The sequence below is a fragment of the Balaenoptera borealis genome (genome assembly GCF_965194805.1).
Source record: "Balaenoptera borealis genome assembly, chromosome: 15".
In the NCBI taxonomy this organism is placed as follows: domain Eukaryota; kingdom Metazoa; phylum Chordata; class Mammalia; order Artiodactyla; family Balaenopteridae; genus Balaenoptera; species Balaenoptera borealis.
Window position 1 is genome coordinate 2,598,368 of NC_138871.1, and position 25,257 is coordinate 2,623,624.

At 50.9% G+C, this 25,257-nt stretch overlaps 1 protein-coding gene across 6 annotated transcripts in view; it reads right to left on the bottom strand.

The window, feature by feature from the left end:
- Positions 1 to 518: 518 nt before the first annotated feature.
- The window catches only part of GPR45 (G protein-coupled receptor 45), a 96,776-nt gene continuing 72,037 nt past the window's right edge, over positions 519 to 25,257 (bottom strand). For 4 of the 6 annotated variants that reach the window (XM_082357453.1, XM_082357456.1, XM_082357454.1 and 1 more), the window contains one exon: positions 519 to 4,092. In XM_082357453.1, coding sequence (XP_082213579.1) covers positions 2,723 to 4,021 — 1,299 coding nt within the window. In that variant the 5' untranslated portion in view covers positions 4,022 to 4,092 and the 3' untranslated portion in view covers positions 519 to 2,722. The other 2 variants (XM_082357455.1, XM_082357458.1) reach the window with 2 other exon arrangements.

Sequence of the window (25,257 nt, forward strand, 5' to 3'; positions counted from 1 at the left end):
GAGGCGAGGCTCTCCCACGGGCCGTCACCACCACAGTCACTGCCCAGGACCCCACAGAAACAATTCAGCGCCCAGGGTTTGGGGGAAGTCCAGGGCCAGAGAGAAGATGAAAACATAATACAGAGAAGCAGTGGTCGCCCTGCAGGCATCAGGGAAGGAGACAAGAACTTGCTATTTATGTAGTATTTTAAGAAGTTCCTTGAAGGCCCAGCGAGGCTGGAGAGAATCAGGAAGTCGGCAGAGTGAAAGTCAGAGGTGAAACTAAGTGGCTGGAATTATCTAGCAGGGTGGGGAGTTTTTAAAAATGTGGGTGCCCTGTTGTGACCCTCACACTGCTGAATCTCCCTTTGTCATCGGTAATGCCCTTTAGTCATTGCAGCTCGGCTAGTGGCTTACAGGTTCTGGACTAGACTTCCCGAAGTGGGTGTATCTCAGGAGGTGTCCGACCCCAGATTCCTGGTGTACTAGTCGTGGCTCTGGCGCTAATTTGGCAAGAAACACAGTCTTATACACCGAAAGAGCAGTAATACTTTACTTAAAATATATACAAAATTATGACTTTGAAACATATATATTACTATCCAACATACACCATACAACACTGCTTGATGTAAATTTTGGTACCTTCATTCGTTCAGTTTTGTGATCTCTCTTTTACACGAGGCTCCTGAAAAACGTTCATTTAAGAATGCCCACCAGAGGGGAGGTGCCCAGAGGCCTGGTCCCCGTGGTGGTCTGGCTGTGCTCTTGGACACCACTGAGGCTGTGCAACTCTGCCTCGCGGGGGGGCACTCGGGACACAGAAGTGAGGGGACCCACCTCAATCGGTCACATGCCATTGACCATCTTCAACCAATCTCCATCTCTCTCCTCTCTCTCCCTCACTCTAGGTATACAATGGTCTGGGGGGTTGTGGGCCTGGGTGTAAAAGGAGGGTGAAGTTGGTGAGAAAAAGTGCCAATTATTTTCTGGAAAAGCCCTCGTCTGGACTTAATGTGAATTATGTTATCTTTCTTTTTTGCTTCTGGCACAGGAGGAGGGCATGGGAATGGGGAGCTGGTCTCTTCGTACAACCTCGGAAAAAGCAAATGAGAAGAAAGCGCAAAGGGGAGCGCCTGTGCTCGAGCTACGGTTATCCTGAGATAAATCAGACATCTGCCTTTGGGCCCAGCCAGGCGTGATTCATCACCACCCCCTACAGTGCCTTGCATCTCGTAGGCACTTAATAAATGCTCACTGCATGGATGGATAAACGGAGGCAGGGGATCTGGTGACTACAAGTGGAAAACATGCACATGGCAGGGGCCTCGGCAGGGGTGTGGGAGACCCTCTAGGCCCGCTTCCTCGCTTAGCAGATAGGGAAACTGAGGCCCAGAGAAGTGGGGGTGAAACGAGCAAGGTCACGTGGCTAGTTCCTGATGGCGTTAGACTTGGAACCATATTTTCTAAATTTATCCTTACATTTCCCACTCTCTTCAGATCTGAAGCTGTAAAGAGAGCTCTGTGGACTCAACCGTGTGCCCTGACCTCAGGAAAGTCACCCCCACCATCAGAAGCTCCCAGTGGTAAAGGGGGCCCTGGGTGTAGAGGCTGGGTGTACGAGACAAGCAGCAGGTCCCCTCTAGGCAGCTGCCCTCCTGGGATCCCAATCCTGCCTGGGCTGGGGGACCAAGGTCCTGGGGGGGTGGCCCCGACGGCAGTGGTCAGACCCCTGCGGCCCTGAGTGAGGTAGAGGAACACAGAGGTCAGTGGGAGCGGGTCGTTGCGTCCCCGCCGCAGGTCCTGGGACGGGGTGATGCGGCAGCCTCAGTGCGTCCAGAGGAACATGTACACGAAGCCCCCGACCGCTTCTGGGGCTGAAAGCAAGTCGCCACAAGTACTTGCTGAAAAGATGGATCACAGGAGAAGGAGTGTGGTTCCTGCTCACGGGGAGAGATGGAATGAGGACAAGGGTGGCCCGGGGACCAGAGGCGAGAGAGAGGGAAGGGACAGGGGCTGTCAGGCAGGCAGCGAGGTGACAGGCTTCAGGGTGAGGGGCCGGGTGGGCCGGTCCAGGGGGGAGGGTTGAGGATGTGCGCTGGGGTGGGCTTGTCATTTCAGCTGAGCGGCCCCCGAACATCCTCTGGGCTTCAAGCCACCAAGGCCTCCCATGTGTCACACGGGGGCAGCTGAAAAGCCCGGGGGCTCCTCTGCTTCCCGCGTGATTTTGGTTTATAGAACGGACGATTTGGCATCGTCCAAAATGCACATCTGACCGATGTAAAGAACCTGGCATGTTTCCACAACGTACGCCACAGACACAGACGCCTCTGAAGAATGCTGGCGCCCAATACAGTGCCTGATGACCCAGAGAGGAACCTACTTGGGCTTCTCGCGTCAGAACATGGCACCACGGCTGTCTCCGAGGCAGATCTTGAGAGAGCCCTTCAGACAGAGCCTTCCTCCTGCCCCGCAACCAACCTCCCTCCCTGCTCCCCTCGCCTCCCTAACGTTGGGCCCGACTCCTTCATCACCCACCCGGTTCCCCTTTTGTCGTGACTGCTGTCCAGTTTCCATCAGACCCGCCGGGAGAAACAAAAATAATTCATCGTGCCAACCCGGGAGCCGCAGCTCACCCGGTAACGAATGAGTGCCTTTGTGCTTAAGAGGCCCCCCAGGTGCTGAGCGCACGGAAGTCCCAGGAGGCCGAGCGGGGCGCAGGGCGCTCACCGCCACCCCCTCCCTACACGGCGGACTGGTTTTCGGTGCACGCGTAGACGGTGCTCGGCTGGATTCGCCTCCGGATCCGCTCAGGCACTTTGGGGAGGATCTGGAAGGTCTGGGGCAGCAGCTCCAGGCAGGCCTCGCGGAACTTCTTGATTCGCCAGCAGTAGACGATGGGGTTGAAGACGGACTTGAGGTAGCTGAGCCCTAGGATGCAGGAGCTGGTGGCGTAGAACGAGGGGCCGCAGTAGAACCTCCGGCTGAACACGGACAGCAGGCTGTAGACGGAGTGCGGCAGCCAGCACAGCGAGAAGCCCACGAAGAGGATCAGGATGGTGGTGAAGGCCTTGGTTTTGAAGCTCAGGTCCAGGCTGACCTGCTGCTGCCGCGGGAGCCGCCGCAGGCCGGCGCGGGGCAGCCGCCGCAGGCGCAGGCTGTCCGACTGGTTGTGCACGCGCACGGCGTTCTTGCGCACCGCGTGCAGGACGCCCAGGTAGGAGCCGAGCATCACGGCGAAGGGCGCGAAGAAGGCGGCGCCCAGCAGCGCCAGCACGTAGGCGCGGCCGGCCGGCAGTTCGGTGTAGCCCAGCACGCACTGCGGGGCCCGCGCCGGCACCTCCACCAGCGGCCAGGCGGCCAGCGACGGGGCCGAGACGCAGAAGGACAGCGCCCAGGACGCGGCGATGATCACCTTGGCCCTGCGGGGGTTCAGCCTGTCCTGGCGCTGGACGATGATGAGGAAGCGGTCCACGCTGATGATGAGCAGGATGGCCACGCCCTCCAGGACGAAGAACCAGTAGAGCGCGGCCGAGAGACGGCAGAAGGCGTCCCCGAAGTGCCAGCGGACGGTGACGAGGGTGACGGCGGTGAAGGGCATGCAGCACAAGGACAGCATGATGTCCGAGAAGGCCAGCGTGGCCAGCAGCAGGTTGATGGCGGAGCGCATGGCCGGCCTCTGGTACACGATGACGCAGACCACGGCGTTGCCGAGGAGCCCCACCACGATCATCAGCATCATGAGGGCCGCCAGGGACATCCTGAGGGGCGCCGGCGGGGCGGGGGGCCCGGGGTCTGCCGCGTGGCTCCCGTTGGGCAGCGGGTGTTCGTAGGTCTCGATGGACGAGCGGTTACAGGCCATCGTGGAGGGCGGCCTGGAGCTGGGGCAGAAGGGAGAGGAAGGGGCCTCAGCGCCTCGGGGGCTGCAGCGTTCTGCCTGCCGGCTGCATCGACCGCCCGGTTGTCTTGGATCTGGAGGGCGCTGCAAGGGCTGGGAGGAGCTTCCCTCTTCGGGAGCAACTGGCTGGGATGTGCGATTCATCCATCACAGCCTCCGCATCTCCGTGACAACCGACTGTGTCCTCAGCTTTCTACTTGGACGCTCTCAGGGGCCTGGAGCAAAGAAGCACGAAAGAGAACGGGGTTAGACCTTCCAAGCGCGGGTTGGATAGAGCAGTTTTTGCCTTTTACAGGTATTTTAAACATCAGAGTGGCGATGACTCACTTAACTTACCACGTGGGACAAGGCTTGGTCTTCACAAATACGCCGAGCCTTGTCACATCACCCAGGAAACCTGATTAGACCCACCTTGTGGGGGACCAGACTTTGTAATCAACATTGCCATAATCAGCATGTATTTTATAACTTGAATTATAAACAGCCTGATCCAGTGACGCTTTGGACAAGGCAACCCCCCGTAGAAAGCCAGCCCCATGAGGGCAGGGTTTTGTCTGTGTTGTTTGCTGTGTCCCCAGCGGACAAGATACTCAACAGAAATTTTGTGGAGTAAATAAACGGTAGTTGATGCCGCTGCTATTTAAGTGTGGAGTCACGTGCAGTTGTAAGAAATAATCCAGCAAGATCCCAGGTACCCTTCCCCCAATTTCCCCTAGTGGTAACACTTTGGATAACTGCAGTGCTGCTAGACTGCTAGAATGTTACTTTTGGAAACGCTGATGAAAAGGAGGACACTCTCCCCCGAGATAAACCCTTTTAAGGGGTGCTATTGGGGCTTCCCTGATGGACAGTGGTTAAGAATCCGCCTGCCAATGCAGGCGACACAGGTTCGATCCCTGGTCCAGGAAGACTACACGCTGCGGAGCAACTAAGCCAGTGCACCACGACTACCGAGCCTGCGCTCTAGAGCCCGGGAGCCACAACTACTGAGCCCGTGTGCCACATCTATTGAAGCCTGCGTTCTAGAGCCCGCAAGCCACAGCTACGGAGCCCGTGTGCCACGTCTACTGAAGCCCGCACGCCTAGAGCCCGTGCCCCGCAACAAGAGAAGCCACTGTAATGAGAAGCCCGTGCACCACAACGAAGATCCAACACAGCCAAAAATTAAAAAAAAAAAAAAGGATGCTGTTATCTTTCATTTCGTGTTTCTTTCATGGGTGTGGCAAGGATGGTATTCTGTAGCTCAGTCCGAAGTCAGCTTGCTGAGCAGGTGAAATCCACCACTTTCCCACCACTGGGCGCCTCCGGAAGGCTGCTTAACCTCTGCTGGTGTGACCTCCTCGTCTGTAACATACAAATTCCAAAGCTTCCCACGGAGCGATGACTTGGCAGGCTGTCCACTTGAGGCTGAAAGAATGTCCTTGCAGAGACCGGGAGACGTCGCTGCTGGCATTCAGCATTGCTGGGGTTAGGTTGGCAGTGGATTTGATTCTGTTCCTTCACAGGTGACAAGTTATTGCCTCTTGAAGGCTGGATATTTTCTTTCTGAAAAATGTTTACAAGGCAGTGTCTAGATAGGAGTCTTTTCTTGTTTGCTGTGCTGGGTACTCAGAGGGCCTTTCAAATCCAGAGCCATGTGCCCCTCAACTCTGGGAAAGTTTCTTTTTTCACGTCTTTGCTAGTTTTCTCCCTTTTGATCTTTGTGGAGAATACTTAACAGGTAGATGCTGGACCTCACTGATGGGGCCTTAATTTTTCTTTTCTTTTCCCTTATTTTTAAAAAAATTTTTCATTGAAATATAGTTGATTTACAATGTTGTGTTCCCTTGTGTGTGTGTGTTTTTAATTTGTCTGCCTTGGACTCTTTTTTACATTGTGCTCTGAGGGGGTTTTTAACTTTGTGTTTAGTCCTATTTAATTTCTGACTCTGGCAGTCATGTTTGTAAATCTCAGAGTGTTCCCGTCTTCTGTGTCTTTTGTGCAGCTCCTCACTCGTTGAGGGATGTAGTCTCGAAACTCTCCAGGTTCCTAGAGGCGGTATTTTAAGTTCTCTTCTTTTTTTCTGAACTTTTTCTGGCTCCTCTGGAGTCAGGGCCTCAGTTTCTCTTTAAGACTGCTGGTCGTCCTCACGCTAGCGATCCTGGGTCCTGACCCTGCCGAGTCCCCAGGGCAGGGGGGCCACTGGGGACAGTCTCCCGCCCACCCTCTCCCTGTGTGGCGTGCCTGGGGGTGGTCCAGGGCGGGCCGGCCTTGCATCAGGGTGCACGGGCGCGGAGCCAGCCCCAGGCTGCGGGCTTCCCGTGCTGGGAAGAGGAGGGCTGCCCTCTGGGACCATAAACCTTCATGACCGTCAAGTGCATGGTCAGTACCTTGACTGCAGTCTTCTACTCTTCGCCTAAAGGAGGAGAGAGAAATGTCTATCACTTGACTTCACACAGGTTGGACCTCCCCTTTTAAAAAAGTGGTTTGAGTGGGTCTCTGTTTTTCCAGTGCAGATGTTAAATAAGTACTTCACATAATTCGTAAGGATTATACCAACCTCATGACTCATCTTTAAGAAGTGCTGGGGCTTCCCTGGTGGCACAGTGGTTAAGAATCCGCCTGCTAATGCAGGGGACACGGGTTCGAGCCCTGGTCTGGGAAGATCCCACATGCCGCGGAGCAACTAAGCCCGTGAGCCACAACTACTGAGCCTGCGCTCTAGAGCCTGTGCTCCACAACTACTGAGCCCACGTACCACAACTACTGAAGCCCGTGCGCCTAGAGCCCGTGCTCCACAACAAGAGAAGCTGCCACAATGAGAAGCCCGCGCACCACAATTAGAGAAAGCCTGCGCGCAGCAACGAAGACTCAACACAGCCAAAAATAAATAAATTAAAAAAAAAAAAGAAGTGCTAAGTATATAATAGGGTGTAAGAATCCAGCCCAGGATTCAGATGGATCCTACCAATGGACGATTTTATTTCTTAATTTCTCTAAGTCTTCGTTTCTTCATCTGTAAAGTGGGGATAACAACAGTGCCCCCCGGGGAGGGTTATTAGGGGAAGCACAGGAGGGGACGGGCCCACAGTGCTGGGAGCACAGCAAGCAGTGCACCGAGCTAGCTGCTCATTTGTTTTCTTTTCGTGCCTGAGCTTTATTGAGATACTGTTGACATATGACGTATGTAAGTCTAAGCTGTACAAGGTGATGATTTGATACGCGTATAATATTGAGAAATGATGACCACAATAAACTTAGCTAACAGCTCCATGCCCTCATGTAATTATCTTCCTTTTGGTGTGTATGTGGTGGTGACATTTAAGATTTACCTTCTTAACAAGTTTCAAGTGTATAATACAGTCTTGTGAATTGCACTCACCACGCGGGACATTATTCACAAGAGCCAAGACATGGAGACAAGCCAACTGCCCATTGGTGGATGAATGGATAAAGAAATTGTGGTGTATACATACAATGGAAGAAGCTTTAGAATTATTAACAATATATCATTTGGTATATACTTTGTTTAAAAATTACCTAAAGGTATAATACAATTTAAAAAATGTAAGAATCCAATGAACTAACAGTTTGACTAAATTTTCTTTTTACAGGCCCAATCTTTATTTCCTTTGAGAAATAAATGTTTCATAATTTCAATAAAAAGAATGTTGCAGTAGAGAATGTAGGTGACTAGAGTGGCCATGGAACCACGAGGCTGGGCAAGCAGCTTCGGGCCACACCAGGCCCCCGGGAAAGTCCCACTAGCCACGGGGAGGGATCACGCGGGCAGTGACCGGCTTGGGCTGGTGCAGGCAGTGCCCACCAGGAGCCAAAAGAACATGCGTGACCGAGTGGAGATTCCTGCCGCAGGTGGTGGTCCGGGAACGAAAGCATTCTAAGGAGACTGGAATGGTTTCTTCTTTCCTCCACCTCCTGCCAGAGACAAACGGTGTGAGCCGGGTGAGTATCAGACCTATAGAAGCTTCCAAAGACACCTCAGCTGATGCTTCTCTTTTTTTGGAAGCCCTCCTGCTTTCCACTTACTCATGCCTACTTCTTCCTCTGTGCTGGCAAGAAGCATCTCTTTTTCCAAGTTTCTTAGAGTCGTCCTTATCATAGAGATCTCAAGTTGAAGGGCTGGGGTGATGTAGGAATCTAGGAGGCCTCAGACCACTTAGTCTAAAGGCTCTGCGGGTGGCAACGTCTTGGTGACGTTAGCTCAGGTCCACCCAGCCCCCGGTGCTCCAGGTGTAGACCCTGCCTTGGCCGAGCATGCCCGGAACGAGTTCATCTCTGTGGTGGGAATAGTCATCCAGACTCGTGGAGGCTGAGCTGTATAATCAGAGATCTGGTGTGTTATTTTATAAGTGAGAAGTATCTCTCTGCAGACGACAAATGCTTGTGTTAGCACGATACAATACTTCTGTGCCTCAGTTTTCCAATCTGTGAAATGGAGATAACTACACATCTACCCCCAGGGTTGTAAAAACATTTGCAAGACCTGGTACAAAGAAGGGCATTAGTAAATAATCAACTAGTAGTTAATACATTAATCCACATCCCTCATTGTTTCAAGTTTATGGATTTCTGTCTCTTGGATTACGGAGCAAGAACCATGACAGGCATGCATGAAGCCCTCATGGATTAAGTCCTTCTTGGAGCACGGAATAAGGGGTCACTGAGTAAAAGACACACCCCTGTGTGTCCATGTGTCTGTCACTCCTGGCGGAACCCTTCACCTGCTCCCTTCTCTGCGCTGTAAGAGCGGATCTTCCCTACAACATAATTACAGGGGGTGATTTCATGCTTAACCAAAGGAACAGATGGTGCAAGGAATTTTTTTTTTTAATGTGTGTCTTGAGGTTGAATCAGATTAAAATTGTTTGGGCTTCTGGGCAACAACTTGTCTCTGATATTTTAATTTAGTGTTTTGGTCACGGTCCTGTTGCTAATACCCAAATCAACAGCACTTTTCTTACCAAGCGCTCGGGCACACTAAAGATCAAAGTGAGCGGTAACAGGCGAACAGGAAATGTTCCGGTACCTTCTTTAGTCTGACCCAGCACTACCGCCTCTCTGGCGGTTTTCACTCGGAGGGGTGGGACCGTGATGGGAATTACAAGCCGAGGAAGAAGCGAGTTGGGAACGGAACCATTTCAAGGTACCTACTGTAGTTCCCACGCCATCAATCCCACCTTAGAGCCGGGCGGTCGTGCAGGTGTTGAAGATAAATAAGCACCTTGAACTGAGCTTTAATTTATGAGCTAAGGGGGAGAGACCGGCCTGTGCTGTGGTGTAAGCAGGGGTCCGCTCACCCTGTGCTCAATGGGCCGTATCCGCACAAAGGATGGAGGGAGCTTTCGGCCGTGCGCAGGGAGCAAACACTGCCATCTGTACACTGAACTGACCACGGCGTTGTCTAACACCCCTTCCGCCACTCCCGCGGCCCTGCCTGCCACCCACGTGTGCGCTCAGATGCATCCACGAGAGCTCACCTTCGCAAAGGTAGTGCCAGGTAGAGCCAAGGCCCGAGGCCGGTCTCCGGTGCTGAGGCTCCGAAAGAGGGGCCCGACGTTGGTAGGACCAGAGCGAGAGTGAACGCAGTTTCTTGTCCGTGATGCTGACGAGCGTAGAGAAAAGACAAACAATGCCTCCACCGGACCAGCCAAGATGAGATGCAGAGAGCCCTTAGGTGAGCGCACACCTTCCAGGAGGTGACGGTGGAGGGTGGTCATCTGTGAGGGTGAGGGAAGGTGTCTTTCTCTGCTCCGTAAGTATGACAGCTCTGCGGGGGACCACCCGGTGGTACCCTGGGGGGTTAGCTGGGCCAGGGGCAGCCGCAGGATGCTGCGAGGGCCTGGGACCTGCCCTGCCTGCCTGCCTCCTTCCCTTCCTTCCCTCCCTCCCTCCTTCCCTCCCTCCCTCCCTCCCTCCCTCCTTCCTTCCTTCCTTCCTCCCTCCCTCCCTCCTTCCCTCCCTCCCTCCATCCTTCCTTCCTTCATTCCTCCCTCTTTCTCTCCCTCCCTCCCTCCCTCCTTCTCTCTCTCTCTCCCTCCCCTCCCATCTCCTTCTCCTCTCTGTCTGTCTCTGTGTGTGTGTCTGTCCGTCTCTCTCTTTTCTAACTTTTAAAACTTTTTATGACGGTATATTGCAAACCTATAGAAAAGTAGAAAAATTAGTATAACAGAGCCCCATTTGGCCGAGCTTTTGAGATATGTTTTTCCCATTTCCTTCCATTGAAGTGGGAGCAGCTCTGCACGTCCTTGTCACCAAACACCTCCTTTCGTGGCTTTTTTTTTTTTTAATTATTTAAATTATTTTATTTATTTATTATTTTCGGCTGCGTTGGGTCTTTGTTGCTGTGCACAGGCTTTCTCTAGTTGTGGCGAGCAGGGGCTACTCTTCTTGCGGAACACGGGCTCTAGGTGCGCAGGCTTCAGTAGTTGTGGTGCGTGGGCTTCAGTAGTTGTGGCTCGCGGGCTCAGTAGTTGTGGCTCGAGGGCTCAGTAGCTGTGGCTCACAGGCTCTAGAGCGCAGGCTCAGTAGTTGTGGCGCACAGACTTAGTTGCTCCGTGGCATGTGGGATCTCCCTGGACCAGGGCTCGAACCCGTGTCCCCTGCATGGCAGGCGGATTCTTAACCACTGTGCCACCAGGGAAGCCCCTGTCCTGGCTTTTGTTTCCAATGTAAAACCCGGAGATTCTGCTGGGTTTTCTTGGAGAGAGGAGAGCAGGCTGAGAGGCAGAGGAGTGTCCTGATAGACAAGGAGAGGAACGCCAGCCCAGGAGAGGTTCCTAGGGGACAGGGCCGGCGGGGAGTGGGTGCACGGAGGGCTAGGGGTTCTAGAACCTCTCCGAGCTGCTCCAAGGATTTGACCGTCCTAGTAACGATGGTCCTGCAGCCAGCGATCAGTCCCTGATAGGATGTCACTGACTGTATTGCAAACGTGTAGCTTCAGGTGACAGATCTCCTCTTAGCTGGTAACATGCAGCTCTGAAGGGACAAAGTCTGAAATGTGTTTCTTCCTTTTCCATTTTCGAAGTCCGACATGAAGAGACCATCCAGGCTGTAACCTGAGACGGAGCTCGCTAGAACCCAGAGCGGGACGGAACGCAGCGTGCAGGCAGAAGCCCCCGGACGGGGCGGAGGGTTGCTGGGAGGGCAGCAGGGCCGGGCAGAGGGCAGAGCTGAGCCAGGGGAAGACTTCCTGGCAACCGGCAGGCTGAGCACCAGCATGGGTTCTCAGTGGAGGCTCTTATCTCTTTCCCTGTTGCCCCTAAAACAGAATGGCCTGAAGGCAGGTCCACACGGAGGCAGCAGGGTGTGTCATCACCTGTGTTGTCTGAAAAAAACAATGCACAACTTAAACGTCGAGAGTTATGTTTTATTTGGCGGACAAAACTGAGGACTTAAGGCCGGGACACAGCATCTCAGATCACTCCGAGGGACGGCTCCGAAGAGGCAAGGGGACGGGGGGGCGGCCAGGATATATGGGAGTTTTTGCGACACAGACCAAGTAGTTGGAACATCAGAGGGTTACTGTTAATTAAAGAAAACCGGACATCTCAAGTGAAGGAATTTAGCGCTCTTCTCTGTATGGGAAGATGCAAGAGTGTTGACTCACTGAAATCATTCCTTTGATGTGCACCTCAGCCATCTGGGGCCAGTATCCTGTGCTCTCTCATCCTGAGTCTCCTCAGGGCTCACCACTGGGGCGGCTGTAGTCTGATGGCTGCTAGATGGGGGGCATCCCGTTTCTATCCTGAGTGCCCTCAGGTCTCACCACTGGGGCAGCTGTAATGTGATGGCTCAGTAAACAAACATCCTTTGTTTACTGACATGGCAGGTGCACTTGTAGTTCACACGTTTGAGGTCGGCGCAGCCCAGAAAGCCCGCGTCACTGTTGTGCGTTCAGGGAAATGATGGCCCCTCCCCACACGATGGCAACAGCAGCTGTTCCCCCATCTTCAGACCCCACCTGCTGTCTCCTCGCGGCTCCCCTGTGCATCTCTGTGTCCTCTGAGCAAAGGCCGGCGCTGGCCTTCCTGGGGCTGTGCCCTGGGTGCCTGGAGAGTGTCCCCTGGGGCGGGACCACCGCCCACTTCGAAGAACAAACCCTCAAAGCACTGGGTCGGGGACCAAGCCCTTCTTAGGGAACTGTTTTCCAGAAATACTAAAGTCAAGTCCTCACTACACACAGGCACATCTACATTTTACTTCACAGACTTAGAAATATGTATTTAATCTCCAAGAGAATTTGCTGTCTCTTCTGGTGGGAAACTTGGTGGACTCTTTCTCTGAAGTTGTGGTTATTGCTTCAGGTAACCAATTGGCGTCTGAGATATTGGACTTTTAATTCTTACTACGGAAAAACACAGTGGTTCACAAACACCCAACCTAGGGAATGAAGTCGGCGTGGGCAGATGGACAAGTTTGCTGTGGAAACAGCGTGACTCTGTCCTTACCTGCAGCCACATCACCTGCCTTTCTGATACAGACTCTCAAACAGATGGCATATTCCAAGTTCAATAACTTTATTGGCAATGAAAAAATATGCAAGAGCTGCCAAAAGTAATTCATCAATAGCTGTGCTTAGAAACAGGTGTTGGGCTACGTGTCTCAACTTTTAAGAAAAGTGAGCTAAGAGAGACCAGATTGTTTGATTTCTCAAGTCAGGCAAGACTCCTGGGGGGAAGTTTTTCAAATAGAACAGAATCGGGGAGCCTTTTAAGGAAGCACATCTTTACTGACTATTTGTAGCAACACCTGAAATGTATTGTGTGCGCGTTACTGCCGGCTGGGCTCGGTCCTAGCTCGGTGGTTCTCTGAACCTGCGTCAGCATCACATAGGAACTTGTTAAAAATGCAGATTATCAGGGCCACCCGGACAAACTGAGTCAGAACCCTGGGGATGGGGCCCAGGAAGCTGTGTTTTAACCAGCACCCCAGGGGATTTGAAGTTCTCAGTTGTGGGAGCTACTGACACAGCCTACCCGCTGGAACCCTGCCATTGACTCGGTTTTACAGACAGAAGTTCTTGACCTAGAAATTCGTAAAAAGACACACCTGCCTTGGGACCCAGGAGGACTGGTTTAACCCTGGACTGTGCCACTCCCATAAGATGTAAGTGAGAGTTCATGGCAGTCTTTTATATTTGCAACAAGTTAGTATTTCGGGGCAAGAGCGACAGAAACAGAAGAAGGAAGGAAAGTGGCTCAGAGGCTCTGTAGGACCAGCGAGGGCCAGAGTGCGGTGGGAGCACGGCAGCCGTGGACAGGCCCCAGGACCCCGGCTGCCCTCGGGCACGTATGACCTGCACAGGTGAGCTCTCACAGGTGCTTCTGGAGTGATGTGGGTGAGTTCTCCTTGTCCCCCCCCAAAGTTAAACTCTGCTGGCTGGAGAGAATGTAGGATTCAACGCTACATTGGCGGGACACGCAGGGTAGCCCCGGGATTCGGCCGCTGTCCAGCGTGTTGAATACGTGGTGCCACCCCCATGATACGTACAGAAAACATTCATATGGCCCCGTGGAGTGACCAGGCTCGGGGCCTGAGAGGGTTAAAGCCTCGACATGCCCGCAGCCCATCCTACGGAACTAGCTTTCAGGATTCTATGAGTAGACAGGGGCTAAGACAGACTGAATTTTTGTTCTGACCAAAGAAACAGTAATAACACCTAGTATCTGGATAAAACTTTAAAATATTCAAAATGTTCCCAGAATGTGCTCTTTATTTCCTTTTCACAGCCACCCGATGATACGTTCCTATTCCCATTTACGGATGAGGAAACAATCAATACATGAAGTGATTTGCTTGAGGTGACACAAGTGGGCAGAGGCGCTCCGGTCACTTGTCGCCTCCTCTCACGCCCTGAGGCTTCCTCTGTCCTGGGGGCCTGGTCAGTGGTACCCACTCAGGGTGCAGGTGGGTTTCATCGTGTGGACAAATTCCTTTCTACAGACTCAGATGCCGACTCGGATACACTGACTGCCCACACTTGCTCTAGTTATGAGAAAGAATAGTTGGTAATATAAGTCCTTCTGAAAAGAAGGACCCACCCAACCTTCACCAAATACCTGTTTTTTGCATCTTTATGTTCCCCTCTTTCTTTAGAGGAGGCCGAAGCATATGGCTCACGTAGGGACCTTAGTTTCCAAGTGAATCCTTGAAAATTGTATTTGTGCATGTCACTGTTAAAAGGCAACTTTCCCCCCTTTCTGAACTAGTTTAGAGGTGTGGCGTCTAAGGTGGAGTTTTTAAAGTCTCGGAATCATGTACGAAGATTTTGCTAGAGGCACAAAGCCTACGGTGCTTGTTTAAAAATAGTTTGATGTTTTAATGAAATCTGAGACACTTAGCACTTTTTCAAGATGCTAAAAAATAAGACCTGCCAAGGTCAAGTTTCTCCAGGTAGAACATGTGACGTCCCAAGCAGCCTGTCTGGGGCTCCAAGACAGCCCACCCCGGGGCTCCCAGCCCAGCTGCACCTCCTTTAAATTCGAGGAACCCCGGGTGCCGGCCCCTCAGACTTCTCAGCCTTGCAGTCTGGCTGCTTTGCAAAACCTTTTCCCTCCTCCAAAATCACATCTGCACGTGCCCATCCCTCTGCTTTAACTTGGCTTTCTCAAAAACTATTTTTGAACTCTTTTTTGGTACCTTTGCAATTTTTCTAACATTTTAATGCCCCCATTCTGAAAAACGAAAACCCTGACTCTGATCAAAATATGCTTTTTCACTTGTAGTAAAGAAAACAGACACAGCTGATGTATTCGATTAAAATGATTTTTGATGATATTTTAATGTTTTTAACAGCTTTATTGAAACACAATTTACACATGACAAAACCTGCCCATCGTAAGTTTACAATTCAATGAATTTTATACAGTTTATAATGTTGGGCAACTGTCACCACAATCCACCTTGAGAACGTTTCCATGGCCCCCAAAAAGACCCCTTGTGTCTGTTTGCAGGCAACTGGTTGCATTTTTTTTTTTTTTTTTAGAAATTCAAATAGGAATTGTTTATTTATTTTTGGCTGTGTTGGGTCTTCGTTTCTGTGCGAGGGCTTTCTCTAGTTGCGGCGAGCGGGGGCCACTCTTCATCGCGGTGCGCGGGCCTCTCACTATCGCGGCCTCTCTTGTTGCGGAGCACGGGCTCCAGACGCGCAGGCTCAGTAGTTGTGGCTCACGGGCCCAGTTGCTCCGCGGCATGTGGGATCTTCCCAGACCAGGGCTCGAACCCACGTCACCTGCATTGGCAGGCAGATTCTCAACCACTGCGCCACCAGGGAAGCCCCTGGTTGCATTTTTAATAGTGGTTTTGTTTTGTTTTTGTTTTTTGGCTGCACTGCACGGCTTGCGGGATCTTAGTTCCCTGACCAGGGATGGAACCTGTGCCCTTGGCTGTGAAAGCATGGAGTCCTAACCACTGGACCACCAGGGAACTCCCGGTTTTTAATAGCGTTTTAAATTTCCAAAACAGAGTTCCTAATACCGCCCACGAACTTGACAGCTGTATGGAGGGCTGTTAATCTGGCAGCCCCACCCTGACATTCCCCCCTGGGTCCCCGGCAGGAGGAGGGAAGTGGTATTGAAATTTGTGATAAAGATGAAATAGCATTGGAATCATTTTAGTCCTTCGGCCCAGGCCCACGTGGATATTCGTGACTCCGAGTGAACAAGCATCAATTAGGCAGCGAGCAGGGCAAGCTTAACTCCTTCACCCCTATACCTGCAGCAAACCCCTGCCCAACCTAGAGTCACGATGGGCCAGTGAAGCACAGCAGGCCGTGGGGCTGGGCTGGTCAGGGAGCTCCAGATCCAAACCACCGTCCTGCCTCTGCTTCCCAGCCTTGGAACTTGAGGACCGTTTGCAATTCTTCAGCCTCTGCTGCTGCTTCTTCTTCTTCTGTACCAACTCCACAGGGTGGCAGCAAAGATTAAACAGCATCTTGCAAGTCACAGGGCGAGCGGAGGGACGGGCCTTCATCAGGGCAGAGGGCAAGTTCAGAGGCATCATTCAGCAGAGCTACTCGGGAAACACCTGCCTGGCCCTCCAGGAGGCGGATCCGGTGTGGACGGCCCCGCAGGGCACAGGGGAGCGAGGGGCTGGATGGAGAAATGGCCGCTCGTGCTCGGTCGAGTTCCTGTTCTGGAGAAACATTGTCAAGAGGAAGCTACACTCCCAGAAGCCCCGTCAGACCCAAGATCATTACCGCTTCCAGATTAACTGTCCTGCACTGTGTTTAATACTATCCACGGTCCCTCCGAGCATCTGGAATGACTTGTTCAGACTTGTTTCATTTACGACGCGTTACAGTTTAATTGTCACATTAAAAGAATTGACCTAGAAATTCCACCTCCAGGAATTGGTTCTAGGGAAACAATTATTGATGGTCACAAAGATTTGGCCACACGAATGCTTAGGGCAGTGTTGTTTCTAAGAGGGAGACCGAGTGTAAGTTCAGTGACAGGAAGGCAGTCAGGAGACGCAGGGCCTGTAGTCGCAGCTCTGGGTTACATGTTGACTCTGCTCTTGGTGAGCCTCTTGGCCTCAGTTTCCTCATCTGCAAAATGGGCAAATGAGATTCCCTCCCTCACGTGCTCTGGCAGGAGCAGCACCGGGCATGGGACCCGGTGTGCACTGGGCACAGGCTTCTGCTTTGCCTACGACGTCCTACAACAGAACTGTGTCCCGCAGCAAAAATAACCCTGCAGGCCGGTGCTCAGCAGCACGGAAAGATGTTCACGAGATAGCAAGGGGGAAATGAAGGTTAGAGCATAGTTTGTGGAGTTTGAACCCTCGCTAATAAATGCACGCGTTAAAAACGAGCATGGGAAGTAAGTGCATGTTTGCATTGGTCTCTCTGGCAACTTCCCTGCCTCCACCCCTCCCCCTGCAGCCCCCCCTCCCCCTGCAGGCCCTCCCACCCCAGCGCAGCAGCCAGGATTCCTGGGGAAATGGGAGTCAGAGCAGGTCTTCTTGTGCATCTCCACTGGCTCCAAACTCACTTGGAAATGGGCATGAAAGCCGAACTTGTTCATGGGGAGCCCACTGTGGTGGTTTCCCAGCCCTAACCTCTCTCTGTGACACCCCCAGTCTCCCCTGCTCCCGCCCCTGCCCCTCACACTGGTTTTCCTGCTGTGCCTACTTGGTGTCCTCTGTCTGGAATGTTCTCCCCCTCCTGCAAGTGCTTCTTCAAAAGCCCATCTCAGTGTGTCCTTCCCTGCTCACTGGTGATGACAACCGTCCCACGGAGAGCTCAGCCTGCACCCTCCTCCTGGCCCTTGTCACTGACATGCAGGACCCTGCCCACGCTCGTCCTCGTTTATCTCCAGCGCTTACGGCAGCTTCTGGAACTTAGGGGCTGCTCCTCAACATTCATCGAGCGAATGAATGCTTTGACTTTTCTTCCATCGCGCACCTATACGTTCTAAGCTTTCTGCAGTTAACATAACTTATTTTTTTTTCATAAGAAGGTCAATTTTTAAAAAATGAGTATATAACTGATTCACTTTGCTGTACACCTGAAACTAACACAACATTGTAAATCAACTATACTCCAATATAAAAATTTTTTTAAATGAGTAGCATTTTATACGTATGCCTCAATTTTACACCATTTCGGTTTTGAACTCAAGATTCATGGATGTGATGGGCAAGGGTGGGAAACAGACAGTGAGACGGAGGCGGGGAGAGGGAACAGGCAGAACCCACTATTTCAGGCCATTTCCTAGACGGCAGGCAAATCCTTTGCTAAATCAAAGGGCTGGAATTTAATACGACTCCTTATCAAGAAAGGCAACTTACTAATTTAAACCCAGGGCTAGAATATTTCCATTCCAGCTGCTACAACTTCTAATAATTCCCAACATCTTTTTATTGTTCAGGATTTTAATAACATCAAACACATCTTCCCCAGCACGAGGAACACATTTAGTTCAAAAACAGCCAAGCTGGAAAACATTTGAAACGCACAGCCAAGCCACAGGGCAACTGGGCCCGCAGGTCAGCGGTGTCCACGTGGGCTTGCCCCACAGTTAGCCAGGAGAAGAGTTTCGTTTGCCATAAGGGAGGCTCGGTTCAGGTTTCTTGGGATAATGGTTAACGATCCACTCAAACACACAGGCCTGTTCTGTGCTAAGCTCCTCGGGTAATATTACCCAGAGGTCTGGAGTATCTGGAAGATGATGACTTGATTCTTACTTGGGGACAAAGATGGTGCTCGAGCAGGAACTGTGGGCGTCCCAGGGTCTGTCCTTGCTGTTTCCCCACACTCTCCCTAAGAGATCACTTCTCTTCCAAGATTCCAAACACCCCCAAGACACTGCTCAGACCCAGTTCCGCAAGCCAGATCCGGCTCCCTTTCTTGACTCCCAGGGTCCAGGAAGATCAGCTCTTGGCTATTTCACACCCAGCATACCTGAATCGGAACTCAGCGTCTTCACCCCCAGTGGGGTCCTCCCCCATCACCCCGCATCCCAAAAGCCAACCCCCCCGGCCCTCCAGTTACTGAAGCAGAATCTGGAGTCAACCTTGACCCCTCCCTGCCCCTCATTCCGTGCCTCCAAACAATCATCTACTCTCTTAAGAACCTCAGAACTCAACCCACTTTTCTCTGTCCACACTGCCACCGCTCCAGTTTGGGTGCTGCCATCTCTCAACCAGGTCACAGCCACCTACCGGCCCCAGGGTACCCCTCCCCTGCCCACCACAGCCCTCCCTCTGCTGCCACTGGAGTATCTCCCCGCGAAGGAAATCAGACCAGGTTGCTCTTGGCTTAAAGCCCATCAACCGCTTCCTACCGACCTTGGGATGAAGTCCAGCCTCCCTGCCCGGACTTACAAGGGTGTGTGGAGACTCATCCTGTGAAGGTTGTGAAATCAGCTTGGGGGTCATAACCAGGACTGACAAAATTAGAATAAGGTGGAAATGGAGCTCGTCATGCAGGGTAAGGGGAGTATTGCTGGTGACTGTTGGGTCATACTGACGTGTGTCCTGAGCTATGACGTTACATGCATTTCTCACTGTGGGTTGTAGTTGAAGACTGGTTTGGAAAACACTAGTGGGGACTTCCCTGGTGGTGCAGTGGTGAAGAATCTGCCTGCCAACGCAGGGGACACGGGTTCGAGCCCTGGCCCGGGAAAATCCCACAGACCGTGGAGCAAATAAGCCCGTGCACCACAACTGCTGAGTCTGCGCTCTAGAGCCCGCGAGCCACAACTACTGAGCCTGCGTGCCACAACTACTGAGCCCATGTGCCGCAACTACTGAAGCCCGCATGCCTAGAGCCCGTGCTCTGCAACAAGAGAAGCCACCGCAATGAGAAGCCTGCACACCGCAACGAAGAGTAGCGCCTGCCTGCCGCAACTAGAGAAAGCCCGCGTGCAGCAACGAAGACCCAACGCAGCCAAAAATAAATAAATAAATAAATAAATTCATTAAAAAAACAAAAAAGAAAAATGCTAGTGGACAAGACCTTTGGTGAGCTGGCCCTGGTCCGACTGTCCAGGCCCCTCCTCCTTCCCCCCTGCAACCTTCTCTGGTCACCTGCAGGATCTCACATACCCATCTGCCTGCTACTGCCGGCCCTTTGCACATGCTCTTCTCTTCCCCGGAAGTGCTTTGCTTGCACTGCCCTGGCCTTGTTATGCCTAGTTCTCGCTCTTCAGATCTCAGCTGAAATGTCTGTCCCTCATGGAAGCCTTCCTTGACCCCTAGGCAGGGATAGGTCACCTGCCCCATGTCTCCCTGTCGTCCTGCCCTTCCCCACTGTAGCCCACGTCACAGTGTAGTGCAGTGTAGTGGTTTGTGTCTGCTTTCCTGCTCTTGGCTCCACTGGGGCAGGAATTACATCTGTCTTTTCCCCTCTGTGTCCCTGGCACAATAGAGCAGGTACTCAATGACCATGAGTTGAATGAGCCCATTCATTAACTCAAGGCTCATGCGTCAAGGGTTGCTTGGGTCCCTCTTCTGCGCAAGACCTCGTGGACAGACGGAAACAAGCAAGGCAGCACCATCGCCTGGAATTCGGAGGTGCCATTTCCCTGACCTCTGCAGCGGGACTGCCGCTCCGCAGGGGACGGGCAAGTTCAGCTGCACAGCGTCCTACGGGTGATGCTAGAGGGTTAAGGAAGATTCTCTGGGACCCAAAGTAAACCTAACAAAACCGCCCCCAGATCACGTCCTGCATTTCAGCCTTGACTTCCAGCTTGGGAATAAATGTCAGTTATTCACACCACATGACTTCATTAATTCACACTCATTCCTTTTAGTCCTGTCTGAAATAAATAATGCTGGGCCAAAGGAGGAGGCATTCAGGGTTCTGGACCCCGAGGCCAGAGAGAAGGAAGAGGAGGGGGTGGGGAGACCCAGGGCTTGGGGTCCGAGCCTTGCCCAACCCTGGCTGCCTGGGTTGCCCCGCTCGGGGCACTGAATCTTCCCGAGTCACAGTCACTTACCTACACAGAGGGGCAGTCACACCCGCACCTAAGCTTGTTGGAAGGATGAACACAGACAGAACTTTGAGGCCAGCTCTGCGGGTAGGTTCTGGATGCAGGAGCCGAGGCCAGGAGGCCGCTGGGAAGACGCCCTCAGGGTGACGAGGGAGGGAAGTGCGGTCTCTAAAACTGGGGGTCCTCCAGCCCCCAGGAGACCCCACCGCGCGGAGCCTGGGGTGCGGTGGGGAGCTGGGACCAGGCAGCCTCTCTAACCGGGGCCTGACGAGGGGCCAGAGCATCAGCGGTACCAGGGGAGCCCAGGATCAGGGAGTAAGAGGCCCTGTTCAAACCACGGAGCAAAGGATGCACTTTCCGCATCGGTTTCATTTTCTTTTTCCTTTACGTATACTGTGAGCTTCTGTGTGCAAACACATCCCCCGGCAATAAAGTGTTTTCCTCTGTGACCATGTCAGTGCAGGGAACCGATTAAAGGAGGGAGTGACTACTGACTTCTTATCCCCCGTCAGCCTCCGAGTCCCGCTATCGGATGTGAATGCTCCTGCAGCACCCCGGCCGGCACTCCCCACTTCCTGACGAGCTGCAAGCAGGAAGGGGGCCGGCTGGACCTGGGGAATCCAGTACCCCTCACCCTGTTCAGAGTCACTGTAACCGAAGCGTTGGGGAGAAACACTGATAGAAGCCACACGAGGGAGGCCTTGCATCGCCAGACGTTCAGTATGAGACATGCACAAAACAGCCAATGGGCTTTGCAAGAAACGTGGTTTGTATTCCTCAGAGAAAGTCTGGAGATCAGATTTTCAGGGAGTTTCTATAAGAAATGTGTGGAAGTAAGGAAAACGAGGGGCCCCCTTCACTTTTTTAGATTAAAATGCATAACAGTAAGCTCTTAATTTTCCACATCAATGGCAGGAAGCTTTTATAGATAGCATTAGTAGAAATGATAATAATACTAACAATAATGTAATAAAAACAACAAAAATAACTAGGACCCAAACAGCTAAACGTAAGTCCTGAAACCATAAAACTCCTAAAACATAGGGGAAAAGGCTCATGACGTTGAATTAGGCAATGATTTATTGGCTATGACACCAAAAGCACCGGCAACAAAAGCACAAATGGACAGATAGGGCTACATCCAACTAAAAACTTCTGCACAGCCAAGGAAACAATCAACAGAGTGAAAAGGCAACCTACAGAATGGGAGAAAATACTTGCAAATCATACATCTGATAAGTGGCTAATATCCAAATATATAAGAACGTTACAACTCAACAACAACAACAAAAAAAACAGATTGAAAACTGGCAGAGGATTTGGATAACGATTTCTCCAAAGAAGATACACAGATGGCCAAGAAGCATCTGAAAAGAGGCTCAACATTGCTAATCATCAGGGAAATGCAAAAAAAAACCCACAAAGAGATATCATCTCATACCCATTAGGATGGCTCCTATCAACAAAACAAAAGAGAAAATAAGTGTTGGTGAGGGTGTGGCAAAAAAGGAACCCTTGTGCACCTGCTGGTGGGGATGTAAAATAGTCTCTATGGAAATCAGTATGGAGGTCCCTCAAAAAATTAAAAATAGAATTACCATATGATCCAGCAATCTTATTTCTAGGTATACATCCCCCCCAGATTGAAAGCAGGATCTCAAAGAGGTATTTGCCCACCCATGTTTATTGCAGTATTATTCATAATTGTCAAGAGATAGAAGCAAATGGACCCAAATGTCCACTGACAGACGAATGAATAAAGAAAATACGGTATACACAGACAACAGAATATGATCAAGCCCTAAAAAAGAAGGAAATCCTATCACATGCTACAACGTGAATGAACCTCAAGGACATTACGCTAAGTGAAACAAGCCAGTCACGACAAGACAAATACTGTATGATTCCACTTGTGCGAAGGATCTACAGTAATCAAACCAAACAAAACAGGAAGTAGAATGGTGGTTGCCAAGGCTGGGGGGAAGGGGATGTGGAAGTCTTTGGTGGGTACAGAGTCTCAGTTTTGCGAGGTGAGGACGGTTCTAGAGATACTCTGCACAAAATGTGAATGTATTTACTACTACCAGACTATGCACTTAAAAATGCTTACCATGGTAAATTTTGTGTTATATGATTTTTACCATTAAAAAAATTTTTTTTTAAATTTTTAACTAAAAAATCCCCCTACTACCATTTATCGATCACTACATGCCAGGTGCTGGACTAAGCTCCCTACATATATTCTCTCACGTAATCACGACAACGCATCCTGCTGAGGTGGGGACTACTAACCCGTTTTGCAAAGGAAGTAACTAAAGCTGAGCGGGCGGGTATTGCACCCAAGGTCACAGGCGTAGAAGGCTGAGCGATGTGCCCTAAGTGGTCCAGGGAATAAGCGGCTGAGCTGGGATGATGAGGTCTCCCTCCAAGGCCATTCCCGTAACTCACACGTCTGTGGGGCTGCAGGACAACCTGGGCTGGGGTGACATCCTCCCACCAGGTGGGGGGCTCGGGCCTCTGGTACAGCTGTGAGGGGAGGCGGGTGCCGGGAAGCAGGCAGGCTGCAAGGTCGTTAGTTTGGTACAAGGGGTGAAGGATGGTTCTGTGGACCATGGGGAGTATACATTCCTATGTCAATGCAAAGCATTTGGGAGAAGGTAGTGGACACAGAGGGACCCAGTTTCCAACAAATCAGAGGTAGTTTCCTACAGCCCCACCTTCTGAGCAGCCCGTATTTGGATCACTAAGAAGGGGAAAAGGAGAGCAGCGTTCACGTGCGCAAACGAAGTCATAGAGCCTGTGCTAGGGGCTGTACCAGCCTCGCTGAATCCTCAGAAAAGAGTTAGGAATCAGATGAGGAAACCGAGGACCTGGGGAACTTGCTGAGGTACCTGGCTGGTGAGTGAAGCACTGGGACCAGCCGGGGAGCCGGGGATGCTGGGCTGTCTCTGCAATTCGTGACCCAACCTCCAAGGCCATCAACACCCTGCCCTGGTCCACCTGGATGTCCTCTCTTCTAGAACCAGCTCTCCCTCCGAAGTCCCGTCACTTCCTTCCCATCCCTGTGCGTGGCATCTTGCTTCCGACTTAACACTCAGCAGAAGCGATGGAACAGAACCTCCCCAGGCTGGCCGGAGCCCACGGAGCTCACTGCATCTGTGCACAGACACTGCCTCTCCGACGGCTGACCTGTCCTTGGTCCAGAGGCCACGGCCGCAAACCTCGTTTCTTCTCCCTCCCTCCCTCCCTTCCTTCCCTCCTTCCTTTCTTCCCTCCTTCCTCCCTTCCCTCCTTCCCTTCCCTCCCTCCTTCCTTCCCTCCTTCTTTCCTTCTTTCCTCCCTCCGTTCCTTCCTTCCTTCCCTCTTTCCTTCCGTTCCTTCCCTCCCTCCTTCCTTCCTTCCTTCCTCCCTTCCTTTTTTAAAAAAATTTTTGTTGGAGTAGAGTTGATTTAACAATGTTGTGTTAGTTTCAGGTGTACAGCAAAGTGAATCAGTTATACCATATATATCCACTCTTTTTCAGATTCTTTTCCCATATAGGTTATTACAGAATATTGAGTATAGTTCCCTGTGCTATACAGTAGGTCCTTATTAGTTATCTATTTTATATATAGTAGTGTCTATATGTTAATCCCAATCTCCTAATTTATCACTTCCCCCCATGTTTCCCCTTTGGTAACCATAAGTTTGATTTCAAGATCTGTGAGTCTGTTTCTATTTTGCAAATAAGTTCATTTCAGCAAACTTTCTGCCTCTTGCGTTGTCCATTTTCCTTCACTACTGGGTCATCCCCACTCCAGCAAAACTGCTCTTTCTGTGGTCACTCAGTGACCTCCACTGAGAGGCATTCCTGGCATATTTCACACCCAATCGGATTGATTTTAACAATCCCTGGTCTATACAATGTAATTAAATTCAGTAATAATCATTGTTTTCTTGGTTCATTCTCTCGTTTTAACACAACAATTTAAAAAAGAATAAATTTCCATTGCAAAGCTATTCAAGTTTAGTATATTCATGACTAAAATTTGCATTTATCAAACAGAAATATGACACCTTGCAGTTTGCAGTCTATTGTAGTGTTCTGAAGTTTAAACGCAAATAAAAACTTCATTTGATCACATGGAATGACAGAATTGAAGTCACCAAGTTCTGTTTAGAAGAGTATACATTTCTAAGCCAATGCAGGGTTGTTTTGACAATCTCCCTGCTACCCCTGCGCCCACGTCAAACCTCCTGGTTGAATTCAGGAATGTGTAGGACCACCAGGCCTGGAGACAAGGAACTGAGCTCAAACAATTCTGGACTGTTTCGGATGACTCTGAGTCCGTATGTGTAGGGGCTGACTCTATAACTGGTAATTCTCTGGAAAATGCCATGTTTATTAAAAGAAAATAACGTAAGTGTGCGCATCTGAAACTTTCACATGTGTTACTAAAATTCAACAGTCTAATTCGAAAAAGATACAGGCACCCCCATGTTTATAGAAACATTATTTACAAGAGCCAAGATGTGAAAGCAACCCAAGTGTCCATAGATAGATGAATGGATAAAGAAGATGTGGTGTATCTATACACAATGGAATATTACTCAGCCATAAAAAAGAACAAAATCTTGCCATTTGCAAGAACATGGATGGCCCTAGAAGGAATTATGCTAAGTGAAATAAGTCAGACAGAGAAAGACATATACAGTATGATTTCACTTATATGTGGAATTAAAACAAAACAAATAAAGAAACAAAGTAAAACAAAACAAACTCATAGATACAGAGATCAGATTAGTGGTTACCACAGGGGAAGGGGGATGGGGGGGTGGGCGAAATGGTTGAAGGGGGTCATCCGTATGGTGATGGATGGTAACTCAACTTGGGGTGGTGACCATGCCATAGTGTATGCAGATGTTGGATTATAATGCTGGACCCTTGAAATTTATATGTATAAA